Below are 27,102 nucleotides of genomic sequence, written 5' to 3'. Positions count from 1 at the left end.
TAACTTTTCCTTTAAATTTTAAGTTAATGGCTATGAATGTTATTTTTATTCTTAAGTTGATATAAGTTAGTTTTATTTTATTTTTTTGTTTATTGAAATTTAAATGTTATTGTATTGGGAGTTATGCCTGTAATAATAATATTTTGGTCTGTGTAAATAAATAAATAAATAAATCATTCTACACACTAAACAGAATGATCTATGACGTTTATTATTTTCTGCCTTGCATATATCGCTCCTTTAAAGAGTACATTAAAGAAAGTGTTGATAAAATATCATGATACAGTTCATTATTAAATAATAAGATAAGTATCTTAGAACACTATTCACTGTCAAGAATTGAAATTTAGACCAAATAGAGATTTAAAGAGTGAGTTATGTACTTATGTATTGGAAGATATTATACGTAGTGTTTGTGTAACCTTGGCACCAGGGTTGATGTGGTTGGTAATCCACCTCACAATCACCACGATAGAAGAAGAAGAAGAGTGTTTTTGTTTTATTTTTACAGGGATTTTTATTATTTGGATTACTTTTATACTGTTCATATAGATCGAGGAACTTAAAAAATAATATTCAAAGTTATAATAATCACAAATTATATCTAATGATTATTGTCCTAATAAAAATAAATTCTATAATATTAGAAAATAAAAGTAAAAATGTTATATATAATTCATTTATTTTGGCAGTGCATTATATACAAAAATCTTTGATCAGACCAATATTTTTGACCGTCGTTTATTTACCAGGGGTGGACGCTAAGAGCCTTGGGGACCACAGCGGAGTAGGCGAGGGGTGAGTGGACCACGGGGGCCGCGGCGTAGGTGGAGACCACGGGAGCAGAGTAGGCCAGGGGAGACACCACCGAGGAGGAGTAGGCCAGAGGAGATACCACAGAAGAAGAGTAGGCCACAGGAGACACCACGGAGCTGTAGGCCACAGGGGCGGCAACCACCGACCGCTTGCGCAGATGGTGTAGGCCAGAGAGAGCCTTAGCCTGGTAGTGGACAGCGCGAGCGGCAACTACCTCAGGGGTGTCGAGGGGAACACCACGGACGGCATCCAAGACGACGGCGGGCGAGTGAGGGGGCTGGCTGAGGGCGAGAGCGGGGACGGCGGCGCTGTACGCCACTGGCGCCACAGCAGGGGCGCTGTAGACGGCGGGGGCGCTGTACACAGCGGGGGCGCCGTGGACGACGCTGCTGCTGTACTGGGAGACGGAGCTGACGGCCGGGACCGCCGCGCTGTACGCCACGGGAGCCACCAACCCGGGCTTGGCAGCCGCCAGGGCCACGACGGAGAACAACACCACCAGCTTGAACATTGTGGTCTGTGTTGATCGATGAGTTCGAATCGACTGATGCCTACCTCTTGATCATTGATGTTTTTATAGCACCCGTCTAAGCAGGCTCATGAAGTCATGACCTACAAAAAATGCCACACAATTACCTTCAAGCGATCATACAGTTCAGTTTAGTCTGTCTAATATTATTAGAGGTACTTACACAAAAGTTTTTCTGACGCGGAAGCTTCCGTAGTATTTATTGTTAGTTTAATACGCATATAGTCAAGGTGTGCATATGATTACACACATCAAAGTCATCATTAAATGCCAGCTGCATGAAGCGATAGCAGACGTAGTCATTTGTCACGAAACGGTTATTCGGCTAACACGTACAACTGGCTTTCTATCAAGGCAAACTATATTTCTTCTGACTATTGACATTAGGTTCAGATTGTAAGTAAGTAAATAGTTTTTTCGATTCTCACCTATTTACTATTATTTAATTATTTTATAATTATGTTACAAAATGTTATTTCTGTTGTATACAGGGTATTAGTGAAATAGTAACCAAAACTTTGAGGGATGATTCAGGCTATGATTCTGAGTTGATATACAAAAAAATACATGAATTTTGCGACGGAAAATGCCACTTGAGATTCTGAGTTAATACTCAGAATCATGATCTGAATCATCCCCCTCAGTATTAGTTACGATGCCACTGACACCCTGTATAACCATTACAACATCAAGCATCAAGTCGTAACACAATAATGATTCCTGAAATCTTGGTATATGATTTCACGAGATTTTGGTAGGTTGATTAAAGTTTATTGACCAATCGCAAACAGATCGCATTAGCAATTTGATATACATACATAGCGCGAGAAAGTAATCAAAACCTCTAAAAGCTTGAATATTACGAACCACCAGTTATTTTTTGTCTAGTTATTTACTGTACAGTCTATTGTGCTGGGCTTATCGCTATCTGCACTCCGGGCTGGTTCTTTAGATGGAGCCTTGAGCCGAGGTTCACGCCCACCTGGACATCCTTAGGCCTGTTATGCTAAATTTTGTACCCGTTTGGCCGGCCAGGTAGTAAATGTCGTTCGAGACCAATCTTCAATATGTGACGTCTGAAAAAAAGCTCTATGTTCGTCATCCGTTATCGTTTGTAGAAGAATTTATAGAGATTAGTTACGTATTAATTTTATTAAGTAAGTACCTACCCTGTCTCGTATAAAAGGTGGAGAAAACCTACTGTAAAAGTAGGCGACAAAAATCTAGAGCGTTCTTTCAGGTAAGATTGGCTTGAAAATTAAGCTGAGAGAAGCAGATAACAGTATTTTAGTCGACTAAATATTTAACTGATCGTCTCAGCGACTGCATCCAAGCAATTTAAATGGTTCATCGGGGTAGTATTATAATGTAGTCTGGCCCATATACCTGATATCGTCTGCTTGCTGGCACCATAAGGTAGCGAATTTAAATGATTTAAAAGGGGCACAATAAGGCAACCTATAGATTACATTTTATGGGTGTACTAAATCATAATCTTCTCTTCTTTTAACCTCTTAAGACCGAGATTTCCAGACACAATAGTTAAACAATGGGGTTTGGATTTATAAAGAACATTCGGTCTTAGGAGGTTAAAGAACATATTAAAGGGGCCTGTAGGTTAATTCTATGAGTAACTAACAGCGCACCTGGTTCAAATCCCGGCTCGGATTTTAAATAACTGAATTTGACTTTATGAGTTTGAATACATGTTTAGATTATTAGATAACTGACATCACATAGTTTCCTTGTGCCTTGTTAATGGCAATGCCAATATAGTCGTCCTTTATTATATGGGACTTAAACATACGTAAGGAGGATTGGGTGTATATTATACACCTCTAAATATCTCTGCCTACCCTTTCGGAGATACAGGTTTGACGGTGTTTTATGTTGTATTCAAGCAATTTGTATACGCACAGTGTTAAGTGTAAATAAGTGTAAGTGTAGTGTAAGGTCTGTTTTCTTTGTATGTTCCTTGTGTCTGTTTTATTGTGAACAAATAAATAAATTATGTACTTATACCTAAATATTTCCTTGTGTTCATGTCATCGTGGCATTTGCAGGGAGGACATATTTTTAAAAAAGAAGTGAATTGTCAAAAGTCAAAGATCGAAGCAAATGGAATTGAAACCGGTGGGAAATAGGTGCGAGTTTATGTATGTATGTACATATTTTTTAATATATGAATTGCCGAAACAATTACAAAGAAAACTGCTAACTGAATGTGAGTAAGGTATAAGTAAAACGTATGTAATAAGGTATTTGTATTATTTTATTTATTTACAAGTCGTTTAGTTAATCGCTCGTTAATTCTGAACTGAGGAGCCTTGCTCCTCGTTTTCGTGGTGGTGCTCACCATGGGTGCACGCTGAGCGCCGCTCCTCGGGTGATAATGGGGGTCGAGTAGATGGGCGCCGAGTATGTGAGGGGGGCGGCGTATGTCGATATCAGGGGGGAGGCGGCGTACGTAGATACAATGGGGGCGGTAGCCAGGACAGCTGAGCGCTTCTTAATGAAGTGCGAGTCAGCGAAGGCCTTAGCTTCGAAGTGAGCGGCGCGCGCCGCGATCACTTCGGGAGTATCTAGAGGCACAGCAGGTCCAGTGACAGCAGTGGTGGCGAACGCAGGTCCAGCGATGGCGGCAGGAGCGGCAAACGATGCAGTCTTGATAAGAGCCGGGGCAGCGATGGCGGCGGTCTTAACAAACGCAGGCGCAGTAAAAGCGGCTGTTTTGAAAATCGGTTGACTGTAAGCCACGGGAGCGGCGGCGGCCGTGTAGGAGGTGCTCACTACAGCCGGGGACGACTTGATGTCTACGCGGGATTGACTGGTGATGGCGGCAGCGGGGGCGGCATACGCAGCAGGGGCAGCAATTGCGGCAGCGGGGGCGGCATACGCGGCGGGGGCGGTATACGCAGCAGGGGCAGCGATTGCGGCCGGAGCGGCATATACGGCAGGCGCGGCAGCGGTGTAGGTGGTGCTGACCACAGCTGGAGATGACTTGATGTCTACACGGGACTGGCTCGAGACGGCGGAGGAAGGGCCGCTGTATGAGATGGCAGGGGCGGCATATGCAGCAGGGGCGGCAACGACGGCGGGGGTTGCAATGCGGGCAACGGGGGCGATGGCGGCGGTGGCAACCACAGCGGGGGATGACTTGATATCGATGCGGGACTGGTAGGATGTGGGGGCCGGCGCGGCGATGGCGGCGGGGGCGGCGTACACAGCTGGCGCAGCGACCACGGCCGGTTGAGCGATGCGAGCTACAGGGGCGACGGCAGCAGTCGCAACTACGGCGGGGGATGACTTGATGTCAATGCGTGACTGGTGGGAGAAGGCGGCAGGGGCGGCAATCGCGGCGGGAGCGGCGTATGCGAGAGGTGCGGCGACAATAGGAGCCGCGACGCGTGCGATCGGAGCTACGGCAGCAGTTGCCACGAATCCAGGCGACGATTTGATATCAACTCGCGATTCACTAGTGAATCCCGAGGACGCGACGCCTGAAGTGAAGACTGGCGAGGAGTATGCGTGAAGTCCTGAAGGTTTGGCAGCGGTGAGCGCCACCACGGAAAACAACACCACCATCGAGTACATCGTGGTCTGTGTTAGTTCAGCTGTGAGCGAGAAACGAACGAGATTAACTGATGCTTTCTTCCATCCCGCGTAAGTATTTATACGATCCGATGTAACTATCTTGAAAGTCAAGTTCAACCACAACATGATTCACGCAGTATGAAAGTATATCGGGGCTGATGTAAACGAGCCTACGATTACCTACTTGGGAACATTGCAGTGCAAAATTGTATCGGCACTAAGTTAATTGGTGCAATTAAATCGTCCTTAAGCATGACAAATACTTTACGGTCAAAATAAATTGCCTGCCTATGTAAATAATTCTAATATAATTATAATTACTGCATAACTATGCATAGTATTAATCATAATATACATCTTACGATGCCAATATCAGAATAGGCTGTTGTGAGAATTGGAAAATGCTATAGTTTACATAATAGACCTATTTAACCTAAATTAAGTAACGAGTGATTATTCTCACAAAATTATCAAACAAGGAAATACCGATCCAATATCAATATTTCGTCGAATTTAAGCCGCTTGGCAACACGATGAATACTAAACGAGGAAAAGTACGTGTGTCCTTTGTTACAATGCAAAGTTCTGGACACTACTTACTAAATAAGTAGTTATAAAAAAAATATGTTTATTTACTTATCACTAAAAGATGTAGGTACAACATGAATTTGTTAATTACATAAACTCACTCTTGCAATCCGTAATCAGTTGGGCAGAGCGACGACTAATTAGAAGTCTTCTTGTAGACACTTTTAATAAGTATAGCCAGATGATCAGCCCAACGCCTATTGCCCTCTGTTACGAAATCCTTATTTGATCAAAAAAAGTTGAACTCACTCCTTTGTGTAGAGATTAGTAGAGCTCTATTACAGTATTATTAGTTATTCAACGAGTATTTTTATGTCCTAGTCGTATATCGTTATGTACATCTTGAACAAAAAACAATTCTTATTATAAGTGCGTAAAAATCTAAACCATGCTTAAGTTAAAATCTCGTTTGTCTAAATTGAGTGTGTAGAGTACCTGAAACTCACTTCCGTAACCCTTCGCTATATAAAAAGATCTAAAAATACACGGCTAAATGTCAAACTGGGTGAGTTACTGGGCCCAGTGGCTATCATGTTTTTTTTATTTTTTGCAGAGCCACTAAGTGTGCTGCGTCGGCGCCCGCGCACTGGCCTTGGATTCGCTTTCATTCCGCGACAACTGGCCGCAAGTTAATCAGATAATGCCGGAGTTGCTAATACCGCCACGATTTGCATTTTTTTTGAGGCATTTGTGTACCTAGTTGAATATCTTAAAATTGGCGCCTTGTGCTTTTTTTACTCTTTCAATTTGTGTAAATTAAGAAATGATAAAGAAGTGTTTGTCAAATTTAGTTACAGACTTGGATGATAATTATTAATTTCCTTTTGAATAAAGGGATGTTCATGCGAAAATAATTATGATCAAGTCCTTTGTTTTATAATAAGAAATTCTTTATTATTTTATTTTGCCTGTTTCTATGTAAGTACATCAACCCCCAAAACTTACAATTTTAAAGCAATATTTTCTAATTATGAATTATTAACAACTCTTAAAAGATCTGTAACGCGACGAGTTATGTTTTGCATCGACGTAAGTGGCGTACGGAATCCGAGTCCACTTTATTTCTCGGTTCGGCTTATCCAACGCCCTCTTGTCGACTGGTTCATAAAAAAAAGTAAAAAAATATACTTTGCTCTTTTCAATAACGACAAATTACGGTAGGTAATATAGGTGCAGCTCCATGCTATATATACTCAACAAGTTTTTGATTTTAAAGTGTAAAGAATTATTTGAAGTTATTGAAACGTTGTGTTAAAAATTTCACAATTACATAGAGGATTTATTTAAGTATAAGGATAGTGAGAAAAAAGTTTCAAGGCTCGGCATTGGATGCTGACTTGAGCTGTGAAAGGCGGAAAGAGAGCTTTAATAAGTGTAATTATGGTCTTTTTGTACTTTTGAAACGAAAGTCGTACTTAAGTAAATAATATGTCCGATACGAGGTTTGCATGAAACATACCTACTCACGCAGTAAATTTTTGAATACTTAGGTTTTTTTTATGCGGATGAGATGGAGAATATAGAGAATGCGTTTTCTTATTGTATTTGTACGAGCTTTGAGTTCGTATGAGTTATTACAAACATGATTTGAACTTTAAATAAAATATCGTGATCTAATCTCTGGTGTTTTTTGTTTAAAACACTGTAATATTTAAAAAAAAATACACCGATAAAATGTATAATTGTATGTAAATGTCCATGATTACGTACTTTTCGTACAGGTATATTATCATATTGCGGAACCACACCGAGCAACGCACCTCACTAAAAAAGATAGGCATGTAAACAAAAAAATGTATGTATAATTTATTGCAATTTATTACGATACCAAACACTACATTCCAACTCAATCGAGCTAGGTTTTTGCTCCAATCTGACGTTCGAATTACTTATTTACTATAAATAAATAGGTTCATAAGGGTTGACTGTTGCTCTTTCCGGGTGGCCTAGGTGTTGTTGGCCAGGGTGGGGAAGTGGTTTACCACGCGTGGGCATAGGGGGAAGCCAGGACCGGGCCGTGAGCAGCTACGATGGGGGCGGGAGCGGCAACCACAGCAGGGGAAGCGATCTGTGGATAACAATAATAACTTTAATAATAATAAAATTGTCACATTGTGCCAAGGGGCCTCTACGTCTTGGCTTCGGCACCACACACGCCTTCCAAAAGTCCGGGACTTCATAGGCCCGAGATATGGAAATTGGCATACAAATAAAATTGAAAAGTGTTTTCTAATCGGATTAAATCTTAAACCAAGTTTTCTTTGAGTAATGAACCATAAAATGTTATCCAGTAAATTACATTTTAATAGTAAATAAAGTAAAACTGTGAAGTCAGACAGAGAGTTGGTTTTGGATTTTAAGTAGTAAGTAATCTCGTAGTAACTATGGAGAAGGAAATGAGTACTCTAGCAGCTTTAAAGAAGTTTGTGGAAGAAACCTTCGCATTCTTAAAAGTGTACAAAGAGTAAATACAGTGAAGATTTTAGGGACTTTCCTTTCTGTTAGAGTAGGAAAAGCCTGTACTTTCTGTTTTTTTTTAAATAAATACCTAACTAAATATTTAGAACTCTCTTAGTTTAGTCACTAAGTACGTATTTATCTAAACGATTTTACCTCTTTCTCTCCATTCGTTCAATGTTTAGAGCGTAAATAGATAAAATAAATATAGTTAGATACTTAACAATAAAAGTAATTTTATTCGACCGTAGTTTAAATACGTTACGTTTTATTTTCCATTTATAATAAGTTCGATATTTGTTCATTGATTTCGTAGTTGATGTAAAAAAATATTATTAGATATTTTACTATTTAAATAAGCTTCATTATAAATAAATCTTTGCTTTTGCTCTGGAGAAATCTTTAACAGTTTCTAACTTTTTTTAATATGCGGTTTTACTTTTATTCTAAGCAATATTGTAATAAGTAATAATAAAAAAACTAGGATAAAACTAATATGTCTTATGATAATATAATTACATTATATTTGTAATTCCTAACATGATTTGATAGGGTTTCAAACCTCTGTAGTTTATTGGTTCTGTAAACCATGTAATTATCGTAATTCTTTTAAATTAAGTCCATTAATAATATACAAAAAATACACTGTGAGTACCTACCTATATTATTATGTATAATATTAAAATAATAATAATAAGCAACACGTGCAAGCTGTTAAGTTGCGTAGACGCATGAATAAATTTAACTGGTTTTAAAACAGTACCGTGTGTAAATTAATATTTAACATAATTCTATTTTGGTCAGTTGTCACATTGTGTAATATTTGCTCTGGAGCAAATATTACATGTAAAGTGTCGCAGTCCGTTTTAAACCACAACTAATTTCCTTTTTATGGTAACGATTTGAAACTTTGCAATAATGTGTAATTTGGATACAGTCGTTTAGTACCATAGAGCCGATCAACGTACCATAGCTCAGTAAGCTTTTTGATCCAAACGATGATCGAAAAGTGTTCTGTTGAATTTTAAAATAACACAAATTGAAAATGTTTGTTGAAGTATTTGTAAACGAAAATTGTATCTTGTGTTTCTAAACGCAACAAGTATCTCTGTCTCGCTTTATCTCACTTTTGACGTTTCGTGGCCGAGTTGTATTTTAGCTTGCTCCCGATTAAATCCAAGTCTATCCTTATAGGAATTTGTTTCTTTTATGCCCATAATCCTTCAATGTTCACAGTAAATTATGGTATGTAAGAGCCTACTAAGGTGTAGTTTTGATTCATTAGGTGATTGTGGTTACACTTCTATTTGGCCAGGTAATCCGGTAGCAGGTAATAAGGGTATTTATTTATTAGAAACTAACCAGTCTCGACTCTAAAATTGTAGTATTTATCTGAAATTGACTAATTTGAGCTTATTACGCCCAGCTACAATTTAAGTTTTTGTAACTATTATATCGAGTTTTGTTATTTAATTTAAAATACTATTTCTATAAAACAAAGTTGGTATTATCGCAGTGAAGCGCCGTGGTGGAGTATGATCCGTACCTCCTCCGGATTAATGAGGAGAGGTATGTGGTCAGTAGAGGGACGTATGTAGGCTGTTCGTACATGGTATGTAAGAAGATACGTACTCTGACGGTGTTAGCATACGAGGTGGCGACAGGTACGGCGGCTTTGACGACGGGGGCGCTAACTAAGGGGGCGCCAACGAGACCGTGACCGACGCCCCAGGGGGCGGCAAGGGGGGCTCCGTAGCCACCGTAGCCGTAGGGGGCGGCGATACCACCAATCAGGCCAGGGGCGGCAGCAGCGACGGCCAGGAGGGCGGTGAATACGACCTGAAACCGACAGTGGAAAAAATTGTATTATGTTCCATACATGGCCAACCACGTGTTATCCTAGGCATGTCATAGAAACCATTATATATAAACTGGTTCGATGAAATTACTAGAGGCGACGGGATGGCAGCTAATATACCATTACTGAGGGCGATATGGCTCTATTGATACTTAGGTCTAATAAAACTCGGTGAATCGGGGGTACTTAGTTCATCATGCGATGACTGTACCCTTGACTAACCCTACAAGAATATAGTGGTGAGTTTGTATTCATTTTTATATACCTACTTATCTCCCAGTAAATTAAGATTACTGGTAGGACCTAAGATATACCAAGTGATGATGATAAAAGCCCCAATTGGTTCGGACTTCCACCGACGTTCATTTGGTTAATCTGAGGTTTTACCACTGAGTGATGTTAATGCAAAAAGAGACATCTTAGGTAAATTAGATGCCTCCAGCTACTGAATAGTTATATTTGATTCTCTCTTGTTTTATACCTATAATCTAGTATCAATTGTCATACAAAATACATATATACTTTTTGCACCAAAATAAAGAAAGTAGTTACACAAGAGACTTAATTAGCTACATGGCAAATGACGGCCTTTTAGCTTATTGACATTTGTAAAGCCTAAAATTTGCCAAATTCAAATGTCAAGTCCGAAAATAACTCATTTTAGACGAATCCTTACTTTTTTACCAACTTATGTATGCAAATCTGAAAATCAGCACGATATAATTATATACTTACACAAATACTGATAGTTATATGGAGTTGCAATCATCCTAAGCAATGTACAAGTCAGTACGGATTGTTTAAGCTCAATACGGGAAAAAAATAATATTCTTTATAATACAAACGATAAAAATAAAATATTATGAGACAGTAGGGCCCTGTGAGTGCTGCATGGGTTTTCTTGTCATTTCTTTTCCCCTGACATTCAAGTTCCAAAGCGGTTGTAATTTTAGAGTTAGTAAGATGGCGTTAAAAAGTGCTAACTGTAAACTATCATGAAATAAATGTTTCAATCAATCAATCAATAATACTATATGTTTCATATCTTTATCTTCATTATTTTCTGAACTAGGTCGTCGTAATATAATCTACTTTAGTTAATGAAATATCTTTCGAATATATTTTTAAGTCCAAACAATGATATCTACACCAAAAGAAACTTAACAAGATTTTTTTTCAAAGTTCATAGTTTATTTATAACTTTTGCGCCTACGCACTAAATAAGGGGTCCAAAACTTTATAAGTACAAAGATATTTCTATAGGTTGACTCCAGTGACCTACAATAAAGCTCTACTTTAACTATACTTAAACAAATTGTTGGAATATCTGTGACAAGAAACTATTCAACAGGGAAAATTCGATTATCAGGCGTTTCACACCATGTGGGAATCGGTCATCCTTTCATACCATGATGTGAATTTTGTACGTTCTGTTTTATAACGGGGCGGCTTTTTTATTAAGGCTAAATTTAAAAAATGCATTTTGCCATCACCCTGGGGACTATTCAGATACTCCTTCCAGAAAATTTCGTTCTTATACAGATACTACACAGATGCAGGCGGCGGCCTTACTTCGTGCGTGTGAGCGAGATAGACAGTCTGTTTAACGAGGTGGTGAGGTAATCCGAACTCGTATCGGTGTTGGGCGGAGAGTGTCTCTTCTATACATAGTAAACAAACATAATAAACAATTATTCTATATCTACCCTGGAGGCCGAACCGTCTTAGATGTGAAACGCCTAATGATTTGTATACAGCTAGCGTTTTATAAAGGTTGTAGATACGTTAAAGCTTCTTTGTTTAAAGAGCTTCGATTTTCAAACTTTGAAGAAACTTAAATTAAACAGGTACTTATAACAGATAAGAGATAACAGTCTTTTATTGTTTAAATAAAAAATCTTCAATGACCTTTATGAACATTTGCAGGACATTCAAACGGGTTTAAGGCCTTTATTCGACGGTTATATTTCAAAGTTGGACAGTTTTATCTACAAGTGGAACCGAACAAAAAGAAACAGATTTTGGACCTAAAGTAGTTTGCATAGAGATTACAAGTTAATAGCATAGAAAAAAATATAGATAATTTGCTTTCAAAAACACTTCAGCCGATTAAATGACAAACGTAACTGTGTTTAGTGGTAAGTACAGAATAGTCTTGATCTAGATCGATTCCTTTCTAACTGGTTCGGACTTGAACAATATAGGTGGTATACAGACTGCAACACAAGTTGTTTGACACTTATGAATGAACTTTATGGTCAAAAGCGTTCAGCAACTCATGTTGCCCACTAAACCTACTTCCCACTTACAATGGATTAGGAACCAGTTGTCCTAAAGTCTTTTTGTTAGAAAACCAGAATTAAGTCTAAATCTCAAACTTTACCGTTAAAAACATTTGAGGCTTAATTTTTTGGGACGCGACGTTTGGAATGTAATTTTACAAATATCAATATAATATATAAAGTACCTTCATACTGAGAAACATTTGTTTTTTCAGATAAATTAAACACATAACGCCTTATTTAATCGATCGATAATAAAATCGGATTGATGAAGTCCATATTGTCTTTGTTCGACACGTCAAGAAAAAACTGGTCTGCACTGCACTACATGCAAAGATTTATCTACAAAGAACGAAGGAAAAATAAAAATCGATTAAAAAACGTAAGTTATCGAATACCGGATGGTAACGAGCCGTACGACCTCGCCCGGTCGTTGCCTCAAGAGAATGTAACGATAAAAAACTATTAAATGGAATTGACTAGAAAAACAAAAGTCTTTTAAGTCACCTACAGAAAAAATCAGGTAAACATGTGAGCGTATAAAATTCTGTCAAATACAATTTTAGAGGCAAATGTTAACTAGCTTTTGTTTTGTCCCGTTAGTTGAAAACCTTCTTTCCAATAAAATAGTTTTTTTACTTCTAAGTTTATTTATTTATTTGTATTTATTTTTTATTTGTTTATTATTACATTTATTCTCAAACCTATGAAATGTGGTAACGACACTGACATTAGAGAAATACGATAGGGCAAGTATTAAAAGAAAAATTACAATTTAGGACATAAGTATTAAACAAATAAAAAATAATACATATTTAAAGCTTATTATTTTATATTTTTAGGTGAAATTTATATTTTAATTTAAAATATTATTATTTAAAGCTTTACAATAGGTAAATGTCTGATAACAAAGATTTGGAGTGGAGTAGCGTAATGTGGTGAAGTATGTTTCTTGTAGTATATATTGTAAAGAAGTCTTAGTTTAGTAATACCACTACAAAGGCTGATTATTAAAAAGAAATATTATTGTAATTCCTTTGTTTATTAACGCAACTATCAATTTTATAACCCGTTTTATATATCTGGTATTCAAATAGAAACTAATTTGTTCCAACCAAAGTAATGGGTAGAATTTTAGTGGACATAATTGGCGTTGAAATCCGTTCGTAATAATATTTTAACTTGGTCATAAAACTAAGTACTTCTGCACTAAAAATAGCTAGCCTGATCGCGTTACGATATCGAACCTAATCAACTATAAAACTGATTTAAAAATCAGATTAAGTAGTATAGAAGAAGCGGTATAAAGTTATCGTCAAAAATAAATTAGAGAATATTTTATGCCGCCATAAAATGATTTAATAAATAATCAAATAAAAATATTTTCTATTTATTTTAAATTCAAAAATGGAACTTTCTCTTAATAACTTAAGATGTGAGGATAAAGAAAAGTGCTGTAGTTTTAAAAAGTAATGTTCTTACCAGCTTGTACATTTTGGAGGGTGGGTTTGGGGGTCTTGTGGTAAAGAAGGAAGATAAGGGAGCGAATGTGCTGAGGGCTTACGATCTAGTGCTTATATAGTGGCAGACACATGGTTCTAATCCGTTTAACCCTACCTACGGCCTGGGCCTAGGTCACCTGAGCAGCCTTCGGTTAGACAAGTACTGATGGCAGAAAAGGGCTTCTGATTTGTATAAGTCTCAGGTGGCAATTACATGTACTCTTCCGAAATAATGTATTAGAAATACTACTGTTTGTAAACTCTAACTTGTATTAGTGGTCTTAATCACAGAACAGAAAAGGCCGATTTGTCTTTGAATAGAACAGCAATGATAAAGGGCAGGCGTTACTGAAAACTTTACTATACAACCGTCAAAAAGCTAATAAAATTCGGTCTAAATTGAAGAGATCTAACTGCTGCGGTGACGATAAGTACAAATTGAACTCGACACCGTATCCTATTATAATTTATGGTTGTAAGTAAGTAGTAAGTATTGATTTGTTTTTGGAAAAGGTGTATTTACACATGTTTATCAATATTGATACAATTCAAACTATAGATAGATCATTTTATTAATTGTCTTGATATAGTTGTAGAAATAACGATAAATAAAATTTATCTTCTTACTTCTTAAGTTTACTCCAGAATAAACATTACATTTTCTGATTAGGCATTTTATAAGCGATTTCAAAATAACGGCATTCTACAGGAGGCAGTTCGCTTCAATATTTTAGACTAAAATTATTAGCAATATTCAGTTTGAGTTACATCATGGCCACTACATCGTCAGTAATTTATGTAAATAGAACATTTTGTGCGATTCCTAAGGTCGCTACAATTGTTTATTATATTTATTAAAATTACTTTTGTTTCCTAATTACTAATGCAGAGCTAAATATAATAATACTTCTGCGTGCTGTGTGAAAATTAGCTAATATTAGTAACTGATTCTACTCAAAATTAAATATTTTAAATCAGCCCTAAACCTATATGTTTATTTTATTTAGTATGTTAATACGTAATGTCTGTGAAGAAATAGGGTACAGAAGAGAAGTACTTGCAACCTAAAGGAAAGTTTATTAAAATTTATTGTGTTTATTGTCCTTCAAACTCTTCCATTAATTAGTAAAAAAAAACTGTTAAATGGAAGTAAAAAAGACTAAAGACAACAAGAATCGACTCACGCCAAATATCGGTATTGTAAACTTTTCTTTTCTTTATTTTCCTTAAACAAGAAATACAATTATTAAGTATAATAAATATGGTAAAATTAACATCAATAATACGAGCTTTTGTGTAACAGGAAGTCGCAATCACAATCAACTGAGTATAATTCGATGTGTTTGTTAATACATAGTTCATGCTTGATATTCCTATAAGGATTGACAGATTTATAGGTAAGTAGGTAGAAGGTAAATTACAGCCACTTTGGTAAATAATAATGATGCCGATCCCGGAACACACGAATCTAATTTTATTTGAAGTTATACCTGTCATTTTCTTATCCGCCGAAAGGGAAAAGGACTTTCATTTTAAAATTAACAGTAGACAATCATCCGTCCCTTTCCTTTTCAACGAATAAGAAAATGACGGGTATAACTTAAAATAAAATTAGGGGGTGTCAACAGGAATCGGAGCCAATAAGTTTCTCATTTTAGAGGATGTTATTTTCGTCGCTTTATAGAGAAAACCATGTATTAAGCGCCTTTTTGCAAAATCACTTTGTGATGTGATTTTTTTTATTTATTTTTGTAATATTATAACTATTACGAAATAAATGAATATATATAAAATATGATTTTATTCAACGTACCTTTGATTTATAATTTTATCCGGGTAAAGATCGTGACCATAATTTTTACCTGAATTGAAACTAGCTTGGCTATTGGGACGTTTTATTGACAAAAATCACAATAAAGAATGTAATTTTTCATAAAGGCGCTCATGTGGTTTTTTTCTCAACGTAGTATTAACACATTGTAATACATTTTATGTGGTCATATTGTGTGTGAATCGCCTGTGTTATGTAAGATAATTAAGTATGTACGTACAATAAATAAGCTTTCAATACCGATGTCGATTGCATACAAAATAAAGTCTATTTTTCCTCATCGATTGTCTTCCACTCTAACGGTACGTGTACGCAGGTTCGGTTGCTCGTATTTTAAATTCTACACATAAACTACACTATTACGTTCAATCAGACTATACTTACTTACCAGCAAAATAGAAAAGAGTTTTGATACTTTTATATTGTTTGAAAAAATAAAAAGAAAATTGTTGTAGCTTATATCAAAAATCATTAGTTAATTTTCATTTTAGGTAGTGGTAGATAACATTACATGAATAATTTTTAGTAAGCGGTAAAATGTACATTTTATTTACCTACTTATGTGTGTACGCAAGGTACTGTATTCATGTGATATGTCTGATTGTTGAAATTTCGTACTGTGCAATAAAGTATAATATATGATTTGATTTGAAGAAAAAACCCGGTAACTTATAAAAGTTAGTTTACTCATAGAAGTGTATGTTATTGGGAAACAGTAAGTAAAGTAAACTACCCAAGTAGTGCATTTGGTATTGCCACATGTGAGCTTGGTTGAAGAATTTGAAAACTTTCAATCAATGCTGAGCCGTTAGACACGTTAATTGCGATAAATACTTCGATGTTTAAGTTAAACACTCCCATGATTATAAGCGGTTTAGCTGCTTTAGTTTTTGTTTTTTTTTTTCATTCTACTTTTTATTTCATATACCTAATCGTTTTTTTATATCTGGGGTAAATAGTAAGGCCAAGACAGCACTAGGGTCGCGGTATCTGCATAGAACTTTTATGACTGTCAATTAGTTCCATTAAAATCCGCGGGCTTTCATTCGTGGCGCACACTCTGACTCTGGCTATCATCTCAGTTACTTACAGTCAGTCAGTCAGTTACTTATGATTTTCTTATTATTTTTATTATAATTTGTTTTGTTTAAAAATAAGTACTAAGGTATGTATAAAACCTACATACTTCTTTTTTCGAATTGAATCTGTGGTAGACCGATACCGAAACTTATTAATAATTACTTTACTGATTTATTTTGAACAATCTAAATCTTATTTGGACACTGTCAAAATACCCGAAAATGATTGTATCAAAACCACATTGTCCCAGTAGCAAGAAGTTTATAGGTTGACTAAAATTTATATGTCCATACATGAAAATTGCCCGTTGGCTCACAACCTAGGCCTATGAACACGCGTTAAGGGGGCCAGGGCGTTGTCAATGACACTATTATATAGATCACAGGCCGTCAGCTGACTCGCACACATTAATTTCAAGTCATATACGGATTATTAACAGATGTGGGTCTACGATATAAAATATTAATAGGTCTGTCATAGCCAGTCTTACATATTGTAATTTACATAATTTAAGTTTCTTATTAGTATTTAGTTTCTATGGTGATACTTAATTTTGTATTATAAAGCATTGGAAGGTAATATTTATAGAATACCCTTATTCACGCCCGTAATACCTTCCTAGCCTATAACAAACAAGTCATTTGCAGCTATTTTTACGTTGATATTTAAAAACAGACGTTTCCCAGTCTGCTGGAAGATAATTATGTTTATTAGAAATAAGCTGAATCGTATGTCTGTTCTGTGTTCTTATAAATCTTTATGTTCTATTTCTATGTACAATAAATTGTTACGGCAAAGATGTGTCACTATAAAGAAGAGTAGAAAGTATATTAATCGATATGTAGTTTCTTGTATATTAAGTACATAGCCACATATACTGGCAATGCGACTATAATCGTCAATCAAATTCTTACAGTATGATGATTAATATGAATGTTTATGTAAATTGAATATCTGTGAGTGCCAAAATAATTATACGTCTGTAACGAGCTCGAGAGACGTGGAATATAGGTCGCACATTTGTCATAGGCGGATCTTATTTAGATTCACTATGTGTGTTAGTTTCGACTTATGACAACATAAGGTTTTCATTTCTTTACATGCCCTGTATAAACTTGTACATTACTTTTCCAAACATTTTTGATTAATTTTACTTGATTAACGTTGTGTCGAGTTCAAAATAAGTTCATGTGGATAAATGTAGTATAGGTATTCCGGACTCAAAAATAAGTGAAAATCTATGCGACGATTGTGACGAAAGTCCGAACTAAAGTCTTACTGAGTTGCAAGTAGCAGTAAATAATTCAAACAACTAATAAATATAACATTTTATGTATTAATATAACACATTATACCAAACTATACATTATATTCATAGATCAATTTTGAGCAAGTCACTAGGCAATGATATCACCAAATTCGTTTAAAAGTAGTAGGGGGATGAGAAGTATCGCGCCGCGACGACGGGCGCGGCGGGGGCGACTAGTGGAGCGGCGGGAGCGACGGGGGCGGCTACGTAAGGCGCCGCGGGGGCGACAAAGCGAGCGGGAGCTACAACTGGAGCAGCGGCAACTACCGGAGCTGGAGCGACCACAGGAGTGGCTACGGCATGGTTCACGGCATGGGCCGAGTATGAGCTAGCATAGGGGGCGACGCCGTATGCCGCCGCCACGGGGGCGACGGCCGGGGCTACCAGCGCGGCCGGGGCGGCGGCCACTGGAACTACACTCGCGCTGGCAGCGACAGCCAGAGCTAGGACAATCTGAAAGAGGAAAACAAAATAATAATTATTAATTAATAATTTATACGTATTTAGGATAATGCAACCTTTACGAGAGAGAAACAGGTTCTCTTTTCTATGGGGGTTGTAAGCATCTAGAATTAAAATTAATTAAAAAAAGGAAAACTTACAACGAATTTGGCGATCATTGTGCTTGGGTTGCAGTGACTGCTCAAGAGAATAAGGCGTGTGTTAACAAATCCGATGGACTGTGTCGTCTCCAGGGCATCGTCACGTTTTATACTTACTGTCCATTTCATTGAGCAATAAGTTGGCAAGCGCGTGCGCACAGGACATCGCGACGATTTTTTGACCCAGACGCGGCGCACGACCCGTGCATTCTAATTTCGACTCTGTGAACATAAATTTCACTGCTCGTTATGTAACGACGGGGAAGGTTTGATTTAGTTGATAAGAGTATACAAACAATGAAATTGTTACGCATTGGCCTGATGTTCCAGCTTATCATTTCCTTGCAATACTTGAAGATGTGTCTTATTTGGTCAAGGTACCTTCCTATACCCAATCAGACTAGGTACTTACCTACTTAGAAACATTTGCATTGTTGGGGCAAATGTAAAATCCAAAGAATGACAAGCATTATTTAATTCAAAATTCAACAATTCAAAAATATTTATTTTTCAAAATTGGCTTACATAGTCAGCGGTTTTTGAATGTCAAAAATTAAATTACATGTTATGTAACTAGCTGTAAAACTACTACCGCATCGGAATCTGTAACGCTGAGGGAAAGACATGGCCAGAATACCTCCCAGCACAGGGCCCTAGTCCTACTGTTTCATGCTTTCCTTTCTTTTTTTTAAATCCAGTTTGTATTACATAATTTATAAACTTAAATACAATGGTATTCCAATTGCAGTCGGTGGAAGGAAAATGAAAAATAAAGAGTTTATTTTCGACGTAAGATCCAAGGAGAAGGGTGTCTGGTACAGGACTATTGCGTGTCAGCCTCCTCGAATACCATGGTTCGTCGATGTTAAGTTCGGGAGGAAACTTCTCAAAATTGCTTTTAGGTTAAGATCTGGGCATATTCCATTAAAGAGCTTTGCTTACTTAATGAAAAAAACCTCTTCCCCAAACTGCGAAGTTTGTGGGAAGAGAGAAGATACGTACCATATCTTATATGAATGTACTCAGAATGCCTCACAAAGGCTGTTTTTATTTAAACATCTAAAAATTAGGAGTCAGAATAGTGATATAGGTGTCTTGGAGGCCTTTTTATCAGAACCTACGAGCAGAGAATCATATTTGATTTATGCTTTCATTCACAACAGCATCACATCTTAGGCTGTTGTGGGTGGGGGCATGAATTAAATATGATTTTTTATCAGTTTTAGTCAGTCTTGATCGATGGGGCTGGCATAACAAATTTTGTTAAAAGCCCTTAAGTAAATTAAAGACAAAAAAAAAAGAGTTTATGAGACTTTATCACAGAAACAGTGTTTTATGAGCTCCCTGACAGTTACATACATACGTACATAATCATCATCATCATTTCCCTAGCATTATCCAGTTTTACACAGGGTCCGCTTATCTAATCTGAAGATTTGACAGGTCCAGTTTTTGACCTTCCAACCCGCGATAGGAAAACCAGCCCAATACAGGTTAGGTCACTTACTTCCAAAAATACATTTCACGGGAATGAGGGTTTCCTTACGATATTTTCCTGCATTGAGCAAGTACGTAATATCACACCTATTTCCTGTTGAGGTAGACAGAGATCCCGGAATTCCACTTACTACGATCTCGACACACCTTCTTCGCTTCCTCCACTCCCCTCTTAAAAAGCACGCTCACCGGTTTTGAGTCTTCTAGACCTGGTGTTTCTTTAAAACGTTCAGGATCTGATCGCAGTATGTACGCCTAGGCCTTCCTCTTCCAACTTTATCATTTACACCCACATCATAAATCTTTTTCGGAAGTCTACTTTCATTCATTCTTTCTATTTGTCTGAACCATCTAAGTATATTTAGATGTAAGTACCTAATATAAATCATTGTGTCAAAGTCCCACCACAAAATAAATAATAAAGTTGAAAAATATGATAATAAAAATATAACTGAGTTTTGATTAGTCTTTTTGTTGAAGTAGTTTGTTTGATGTTCATACTACTAAGTTTTTTTATTATAATCATCTAGTAGTAGTAGTATAGTAGTAGTTAATGTAGAGGTAAATCCACATAGAATTACCAAATCGGTAAACCGGATAGCTGTTTGCAAATGCACAATGCACATAGCACATGTTAAAATTCCGCAACAAAAAAAGTTTCCCAATGTGCTCCATTTCTCCGTACGCGACACGGAGAATCCCAAATGACCTATGCAATGCGTCAAATGTGAGCTCTACCATACGTTATCTGAATCACAATAAACATACCTATAAAAGGCTTGCTTTTTTTTCCTTTCAATACACTACTCGTCTTCTTTCCAACAAGGAAGGTTCTCTAACAAACCACGCAAGATGTTCTCTTTCAAATCTGTAAGTTTTGAAATTTTATTAATATTAAAAAGTAACTAATATTACGAATTCAGATTTAAATTCATACTGTTGTTCTAATTCTTTATTATTTATTCCAGATCGCCCTGATCGCTGCGGCTTTTGCCATTGGAGCGGAATGCAGTGAAGTGGCGGTGCCCGCGGTGGCGGCGGCTCCGTTGACGGTCCCAGCTCATGTGGGATATTCCCACGCTGTCCCGCAGAACATCCCTCCGTTTGCTGCCCAATACAGCGTAGTGAACAGGGCTATCGCTGCTCCTTACGCCGCGCCGCTAGCCGCTCCTTTTGCTGCTCCACTGGCGGCCCCGGTAGCTGCTCCTCTGGCGGCCCCAGTGGCGGCTCCTCTGGCGGCGCCTGTAGCTGCGCCTCTAGCTGCCCCGATTGCAGCCCGTTATGCTGCTCCCTTCGCTGCCGCTCCCTACTACGCTGGACCAGGAGCAGTTGTTCCCGCAGCCGCCCCCTACGCTGTCCCCGGCCCCGCGTTTGCCGCCCCCGCTGCGTACGCCGCCGCCCCATATGCCTATGGTGCCACACCGTTCCTCCGCACTCCCTTCGGCGTTGCCCCAGCGTTCGTCCGATAGATTTAAGAAAATATCAACTTGTCCTTCCAAAAAGACTGGTCTCAAAGACTACCCTATTATGTTTTAGGTATATTTGAATAAATGAAATTTTGTATTTAACTTTTCATATTATTTTATCTCCAAGCATTAGCACGATAAAACTGTCCTCCAAATTATTTTAGTAGGTTAATTATTATATACTTACTTAAGAAAGCTTTACAATTTTCAAATACAAATTGATTTTCAGATCTCATTCCTCGTGTAAAATTAAGAGAATACTGTTAAGTAATCCACGCTTATTATTCTCAAGAGAAATTTATCAATTATTATAATAATGAATTAATATTTATTTAAGAAATATAACTTTAGTGAAGCTTTCAAATGATACGAGTGCGAATAAAAATGTATGTAAGTGTTAGGAATATTTTAGTAATTGTTCTCCAGATATATGATGTTATAAGAACAGATAGGCGATAGCTAAAGTGTCAAATTTGATTAATTTGTATAATCCGCATTGGAACGGTCCTCCTTGCGTCAGGTGAACCTTACTCAAACCGTACATCGAACCCAACCCTTTTAATCCTATTGCAAATTGTCTTTTGTTCTTCATTTTTTTGCTTTCCATTTTATAGGACAGGATACTTATAATGGACTCGATTTTATGATCAGTACCTACTAAGATGATCTGGTAACGTACTTAATTGAAAAGTCCAATAATCACATGAAGTATAACGAAAAAAGCATTGTTAATAATGAAGTGTGTCAGGATCGAAGCCAATGGAATTCCATAGCTTATTAGCCCGGTAGGAAATAGGCGCGAGTTTATAATGTATGTAATAATTAATTAATACTATGTTTAAAATTTAGTCATTTTGAAAATATCCTTTTGTACGATACGAGTAGGTACTGATCAAGAAATCGAGTCCATTAGTGATTAAATCAGCACTGCCTTTCCAATGCCCATGTAGAGTTTACTTCATTAGCATATCATGATTGATTTTATCGACAGTGTACATTTTAGCACCTGACCAGCATACGAACAAGGTATGAAAATAAATTGTAATTTTCAATATTTTATTAAGAAAATTGTATAAAGTATAAAACAATATTTAATAACAACAGTCACTGCTATAACTAAATTATTAATAAGGCACTAATTTATTGAGGACTAGAATCATTTCCAAAACTGTTTGACAAGTGGCGCCGCGGGTAACACCGGTGCTGGGGCGAGGAATCTGTGTGCGTGTGGGTACACTCGGGCCAGTCCAAATGGAGCAGGTGCTACTGCGGGAGCGAAGAGTGGCGCTGGTGCAACAGGCAAAGCCGGGGCCACAGGTCTGATCACAGGTGCGAATGGTACTGCAGCTCTAGCGAATATTGGAGCAGGTAGTGCTGGCACGGCAGGGGCCACTCTAGGCAGGAAAGGGTAGACCGGTGCCGGCGCGAAGGCTGGCGGCGGTGCTGGTAGCACTGGAGCCGGGAATGCGGGGGCTGGTAATACTGGCGCCGCGAACGCTGGAGCTGGTAATACGGGTGCAGGGAAGGCAGGCGCGGGGAAAGCCGGTGCGGGGAACGCTGGTGCAGGGACTAGCGGTGCTGGAGCAAACGCTGGTGGAGGAGGCGGCAGGATTGGAGGAGGAGCAGCTAGCGGCGCCGCGAATACTGGAGCTGGTGCCACGGCCGGTGCTACAGCGTGTATTGATCGCACTCCATTCGGGAAGTTGTAGAACGGAGCATAGCGCACCACTGGTAGTGATCTGATCGCTGGTAACAGATGGGGTATCCCACTAGCAGAACAGTTAGCTAGGATCCCGACGATGGAAATGACCTGCAAAAGAAGAACATCTGTTAGTATGCAATTAGGTTTAAAAGTCTGGATGCGAATAAGATATAATGAAACGGGGAGGACTCCAGGGGCTTAAATTGAGAAGTATAAAGAATGATGACAATGGTACAGTTAAAAATAAAATTTGAATTTTGGTAACTCTTACTAGTGTTAGCAGTGACATTGTGGATGGAGTGACTCGATTAGTCGGCTATCAAGGTGGTTGTGTGTTGATGGATGTGTCACAAGTCGTTATATAGTTCAAAGTGTTGCAGCACACGACTATGTTGGTCGATCAGGTTTCACTTTCCTTCGTCAGGACGTTGCATGCGCAATTAGGTAGCCGCACGAACACCATCGATTACCGAACCTGTCGCCCGACTGACCATTGTTAGGTATGTTATATAACTTAAAGAGGTTTGTAGGGAATATTTTGAATGCGTTCGGGTTACCAATCAGTTGCGACTACTTATGCATGATTAGTTGTTGCAAACGTTCATCACGAGTAACAACGACGAAATTTGTATCCGTTTTAAACTATTCCATATTATTGCGTACTAAAATATTATATTTTTGTCTCAAAATTAAATGATACTGAGTCGTTTTGAAAACTTTTGTAGTTCAAGGTACAAATACTAGTTGGGAAGATTTCGGTTTACTTACATCACATATACTTACATAACCTATTTTCAAAATTAGTTCGTCTTCGATTATCTTACATGCCTATGTATTACAACCCGAGTTCGCAGTAACTATGTTTGAATCGAATATTAATGCCGGTGCTTAAAATTCTGAAGGAGACACCTGTCTCTGAGAAATGGCTCAATTAGAAGTAGATACCTCAATATTTCCATAAGGTTGACATAATATGAAGCTCCAGCCTAGTGATGCCTATAGATTGATTAGATTTGCTTTGGAGTCTATGCTTACTAATTGCTTTGTTATCGTTAACTCAAATAACATAGTTTTTTTACCATAAATCCCTAGAAGATTTTAATCAGGTGAACAATAAATGATTTCTTGAATTTTAGTTTTTGTCAGTTCCATCAATAAGTTGGATAGTGGTGGTGGTTTATTTTTATAGGTACTTAATATTTTTACAAATATGTATACTTACTTTAAGGTATTTATTATACACCTGAAATAAATGTTTTATTCATAAGTTTCAAGAGGACCACTGCTATCTATTTACATCAAAAATGGAGAATATAACAAAAGTAGACCTATTCTATGTAGCAACTGGGGTTTTTCTTACCGAAAATGCACTGCGTCTGAAGGTTATGTCGTATAGAGTGCTAATATTATTTAGTTCAACTCATTTATGCGTTTTGAACAGATTTTGCTACGGCTTTCATTTTCATGACACTTTCAACAGTCAAGGTTGGTTTTCAAAGAACGACACAAAGTCTACACAAAACTGCATTGTGATTCAAAATGGATTGTACGAGGACTTACAGATGTTCATGTATTTGTTGTATTTCTAATAAGGTTAGTGAGGTCACGGTCATAGTATTTGTTTTGCATTACCTATGCATATTCCATTTTGCAAATAACACGTTTTTCAGTTGTGCAAGAAGTAAGTTGTTGAATGTTGATGAAAGATATTATAATGGTCATGAAATTTTATATTTTCACAGTTGTTTGATCTGCAATCCAAATTGACATATTCTATAGCTGTAGTAAGTATGCCCAAGGTACGAGTAGGTAGGAGTTGCGCAATGGATGTATATTTCAGAACACAATAGTTGTTCCTACGTTCATTGCAATAGACGTTCCACTTGCATGGTATACTATATATTAGACTATATATATTTTGCTCTAGGAAATTATAACGCTAGCAAATTTATATATAATATTTACAGAATGTTATCGAATTTTGTTTTCAGCGCGTGATTATGAAAAATGTTTATCGCTAAATATTCCATTGTTGTACACAAATAGGCTAGTCTCTCGATTGTTCTAATGGTGCCTACAGTACGGCTTCTACACGTAATTGGAACAAGGCTTGTTTTGTTCCATGCCTATTTACTTTTGCCAAGGCCTACTGGACCTCCTTGAAACTTTGGCAACACACCACCCGTACACAAACACTATGAAATATATTTATTTGTACGGGCTCTGCATACTGGTAGAACGTTTTACCCAAAACATGAGAATAGATTTTACATAATCGTTTCTAAGGATAAATAATAATGCAAATAGGTGTTTTTTGAAATTACGGGAATATTTATTTGGTTAAAAAGCTAAGTTTTCAGTCTTTGTTCATTTGTAGGCGATGAGGGGTGCGGAAGGAGCGTAGTAAGGTGATGGAGCATAGTAAGGGGCGGCAGCATAGGGAGCGGCGGCGTAACGAGCGAACGCTGGTACAACTGGGGCCGGGGCCACGAGTGGTGCCGGTGCTGGGGCCACAAGTGGTGCCGGTGCTGCGGCCACGAATCTAGCCGCGGGGGCCACTAGAGGCGCGGGCGCGGCAGCCACAATAGGCGCAGGGGCGGCCGCTACAACCGGAGCGGGGGCGGCGACTAATGGAGCAGCAGCGGCATAAAGGCCGTTGTAGTTCCTTGCGACGTACTGAGAGCTGGTGGCGGTGACGAAAGGCGCGGGGGCAGCCACTACCGGGGCAGGGGCGGCTACTAGAGGAGCCGGGGCGGCAGCGTATGCTACTGGCGCGATGCTGGGCTTCGCCGCAGCCAGGGCGATGGTGGCAAGGAGGATCACCTGTAATATAAAGACAATTGAGAAATGACCGTCTGAAGACGAGATTTTAAGATTAACTTATCCCAATTTTCGTTTTAACTAGAAGCTTGCACCACTTACAATTTTGTACATGTTGCTGATTGTTGTTTTTCCTATGGTAAGGAGGATGCGAGTGATGTCTGCAGTTGGGGACGTTACCTTATATACGTTTGTAGTGTAGCAGATTCACCTTGTGTGCCGTTTCGTCACTATTCGTCACTGTATTGCGGGCTCGCAGACGCGGCACGCAACGGGGACACGTTGCGACAAAACATGCTCTGACTGATAACATTATGACCAAGTTCTGGACCACAGTAATAAAGACAACTATTTAGAGACCTTGTAACTAGTAACCCGCTTATGTGAAAGAAGAGTAGATAAAAGTGATGATAAATGATGATTTTAGAGCTTAGATTTCGACTACAGCGACAGCAATTAGACTCATTGAGGGTTATCGTTCAAGATAATTAGAAGACTATAGAAAGGACGTTATGCTGCCAATTCAACGACCTCCGTGGTCCAGTGGTTGAGCGCTGGGCTCACGATCGGAGGTCCCGGGTTCGATTCTCGGTGAGAACATATCACAAAAAATTCTTTGTGGTCCCTAGTTTGGTTAGGATATTACTGACTGATCACCAGATTGTCCGAAAGTAAGATGATCCGTACTTCGAAAGGCAGGTTCAGCCGTTGGTCCCAGTTATTATTTACTGATGTAAGTAAGTAGTCGTTATATGAGCCATGCCATAGGCGTTTGGCGGCTCAATAGTAACCCTGACGCCAGGCTTGATGAGGTTTGATTTAATAAAAAGAGTCATAATTTATACCCATCCATGAAATTAGAAGGTTAAACTAAGGAAAATGTACAGCGCCATCTATGTTGTTTTGTTGCGGAAAGTCTCTCATTGGCTAGTCTGCTTTGGCTGTACGGTCACGAGCATTAATATTTATACACTTTGGTACCATGTCACATTAACTTTTTTGACAAATTGAACTGTAAGTCTCACTAAATGTCAAATATGTTAGTGCGACACAGTCCTATAGTGGGTACATTATATTGCTCATGACTGTACCCATCGCAAGATAAACTGAGTACTCACGATTCACCTAAGCTTTATGTTAAACCAATGTGATAAGTGCTGAGAAACATC

The 27,102-nt window shown here is 38.0% G+C and overlaps 6 protein-coding genes across 6 annotated transcripts; 1 reads left to right on the top strand and 5 right to left on the bottom strand.

Moving 5' to 3' along the window:
- Positions 1–699: 699 nt before the first annotated feature.
- Positions 700–1,348, bottom strand: LOC126372351 (cuticle protein 16.5-like). The gene has a single exon (XM_050018060.1). It carries the CDS (start codon positions 1,325–1,327, stop codon positions 746–748), a length of 582 nt encoding a protein of 193 aa, XP_049874017.1. The 5' UTR covers positions 1,328–1,348; the 3' UTR covers positions 700–745.
- A 2,305-nt stretch (positions 1,349–3,653) lies between these two features.
- On the bottom strand, positions 3,654–4,953 carry LOC126372679 (ice-structuring glycoprotein-like). The gene has a single exon (XM_050018528.1). The coding sequence runs from the start codon at positions 4,937–4,939 to the stop codon at positions 3,698–3,700; it is 1,242 nt and encodes a 413-aa protein (XP_049874485.1). The 5' UTR covers positions 4,940–4,953; the 3' UTR covers positions 3,654–3,697.
- Positions 4,954–7,327: 2,374 nt separating this feature from the next.
- LOC126372358 (neuropeptide-like 3) lies at positions 7,328–13,659 on the bottom strand. Its single transcript, XM_050018066.1, has 3 exons — positions 13,607–13,659; positions 9,617–9,823; positions 7,328–7,595 (listed from the first exon to the last, which is right to left on the bottom strand). Exons 1-3 carry the CDS (start codon positions 13,616–13,618, stop codon positions 7,506–7,508), a joined length of 309 nt encoding a protein of 102 aa, XP_049874023.1. The 5' UTR covers positions 13,619–13,659; the 3' UTR covers positions 7,328–7,505.
- A 4,301-nt stretch (positions 13,660–17,960) lies between these two features.
- On the bottom strand, positions 17,961–18,513 carry LOC126372678 (cuticle protein 16.5-like). Its single transcript, XM_050018527.1, has 2 exons — positions 18,449–18,513; positions 17,961–18,299 (listed from the first exon to the last, which is right to left on the bottom strand). The coding sequence occupies exons 1-2, from the start codon at positions 18,464–18,466 to the stop codon at positions 17,961–17,963; spliced, it is 357 nt and encodes a 118-aa protein (XP_049874484.1). The 5' UTR covers positions 18,467–18,513.
- Positions 18,514–20,797: 2,284 nt separating this feature from the next.
- Positions 20,798–21,414, top strand: LOC126372354 (calphotin-like). Its single transcript, XM_050018063.1, has 2 exons — positions 20,798–20,815; positions 20,914–21,414. Exons 1-2 carry the CDS (start codon positions 20,798–20,800, stop codon positions 21,412–21,414), a joined length of 519 nt encoding a protein of 172 aa, XP_049874020.1.
- A 1,153-nt stretch (positions 21,415–22,567) lies between these two features.
- Positions 22,568–26,074, bottom strand: LOC126372677 (calphotin-like). The gene is made up of 4 exons (XM_050018526.1): positions 26,036–26,074; positions 25,487–25,936; positions 23,385–23,429; positions 22,568–23,221 (listed from the first exon to the last, which is right to left on the bottom strand). Exons 1-4 carry the CDS (start codon positions 26,045–26,047, stop codon positions 22,568–22,570), a joined length of 1,161 nt encoding a protein of 386 aa, XP_049874483.1. The 5' UTR covers positions 26,048–26,074.
- Positions 26,075–27,102: the final 1,028 nt, after the last annotated feature.

The sequence above is a fragment of the Pectinophora gossypiella genome, chromosome 14 (genome assembly GCF_024362695.1).
Source record: "Pectinophora gossypiella chromosome 14, ilPecGoss1.1, whole genome shotgun sequence".
NCBI classification, from domain to species: domain Eukaryota; kingdom Metazoa; phylum Arthropoda; class Insecta; order Lepidoptera; family Gelechiidae; genus Pectinophora; species Pectinophora gossypiella.
This window is presented reverse-complemented; position numbering and strand designations above follow the sequence as displayed.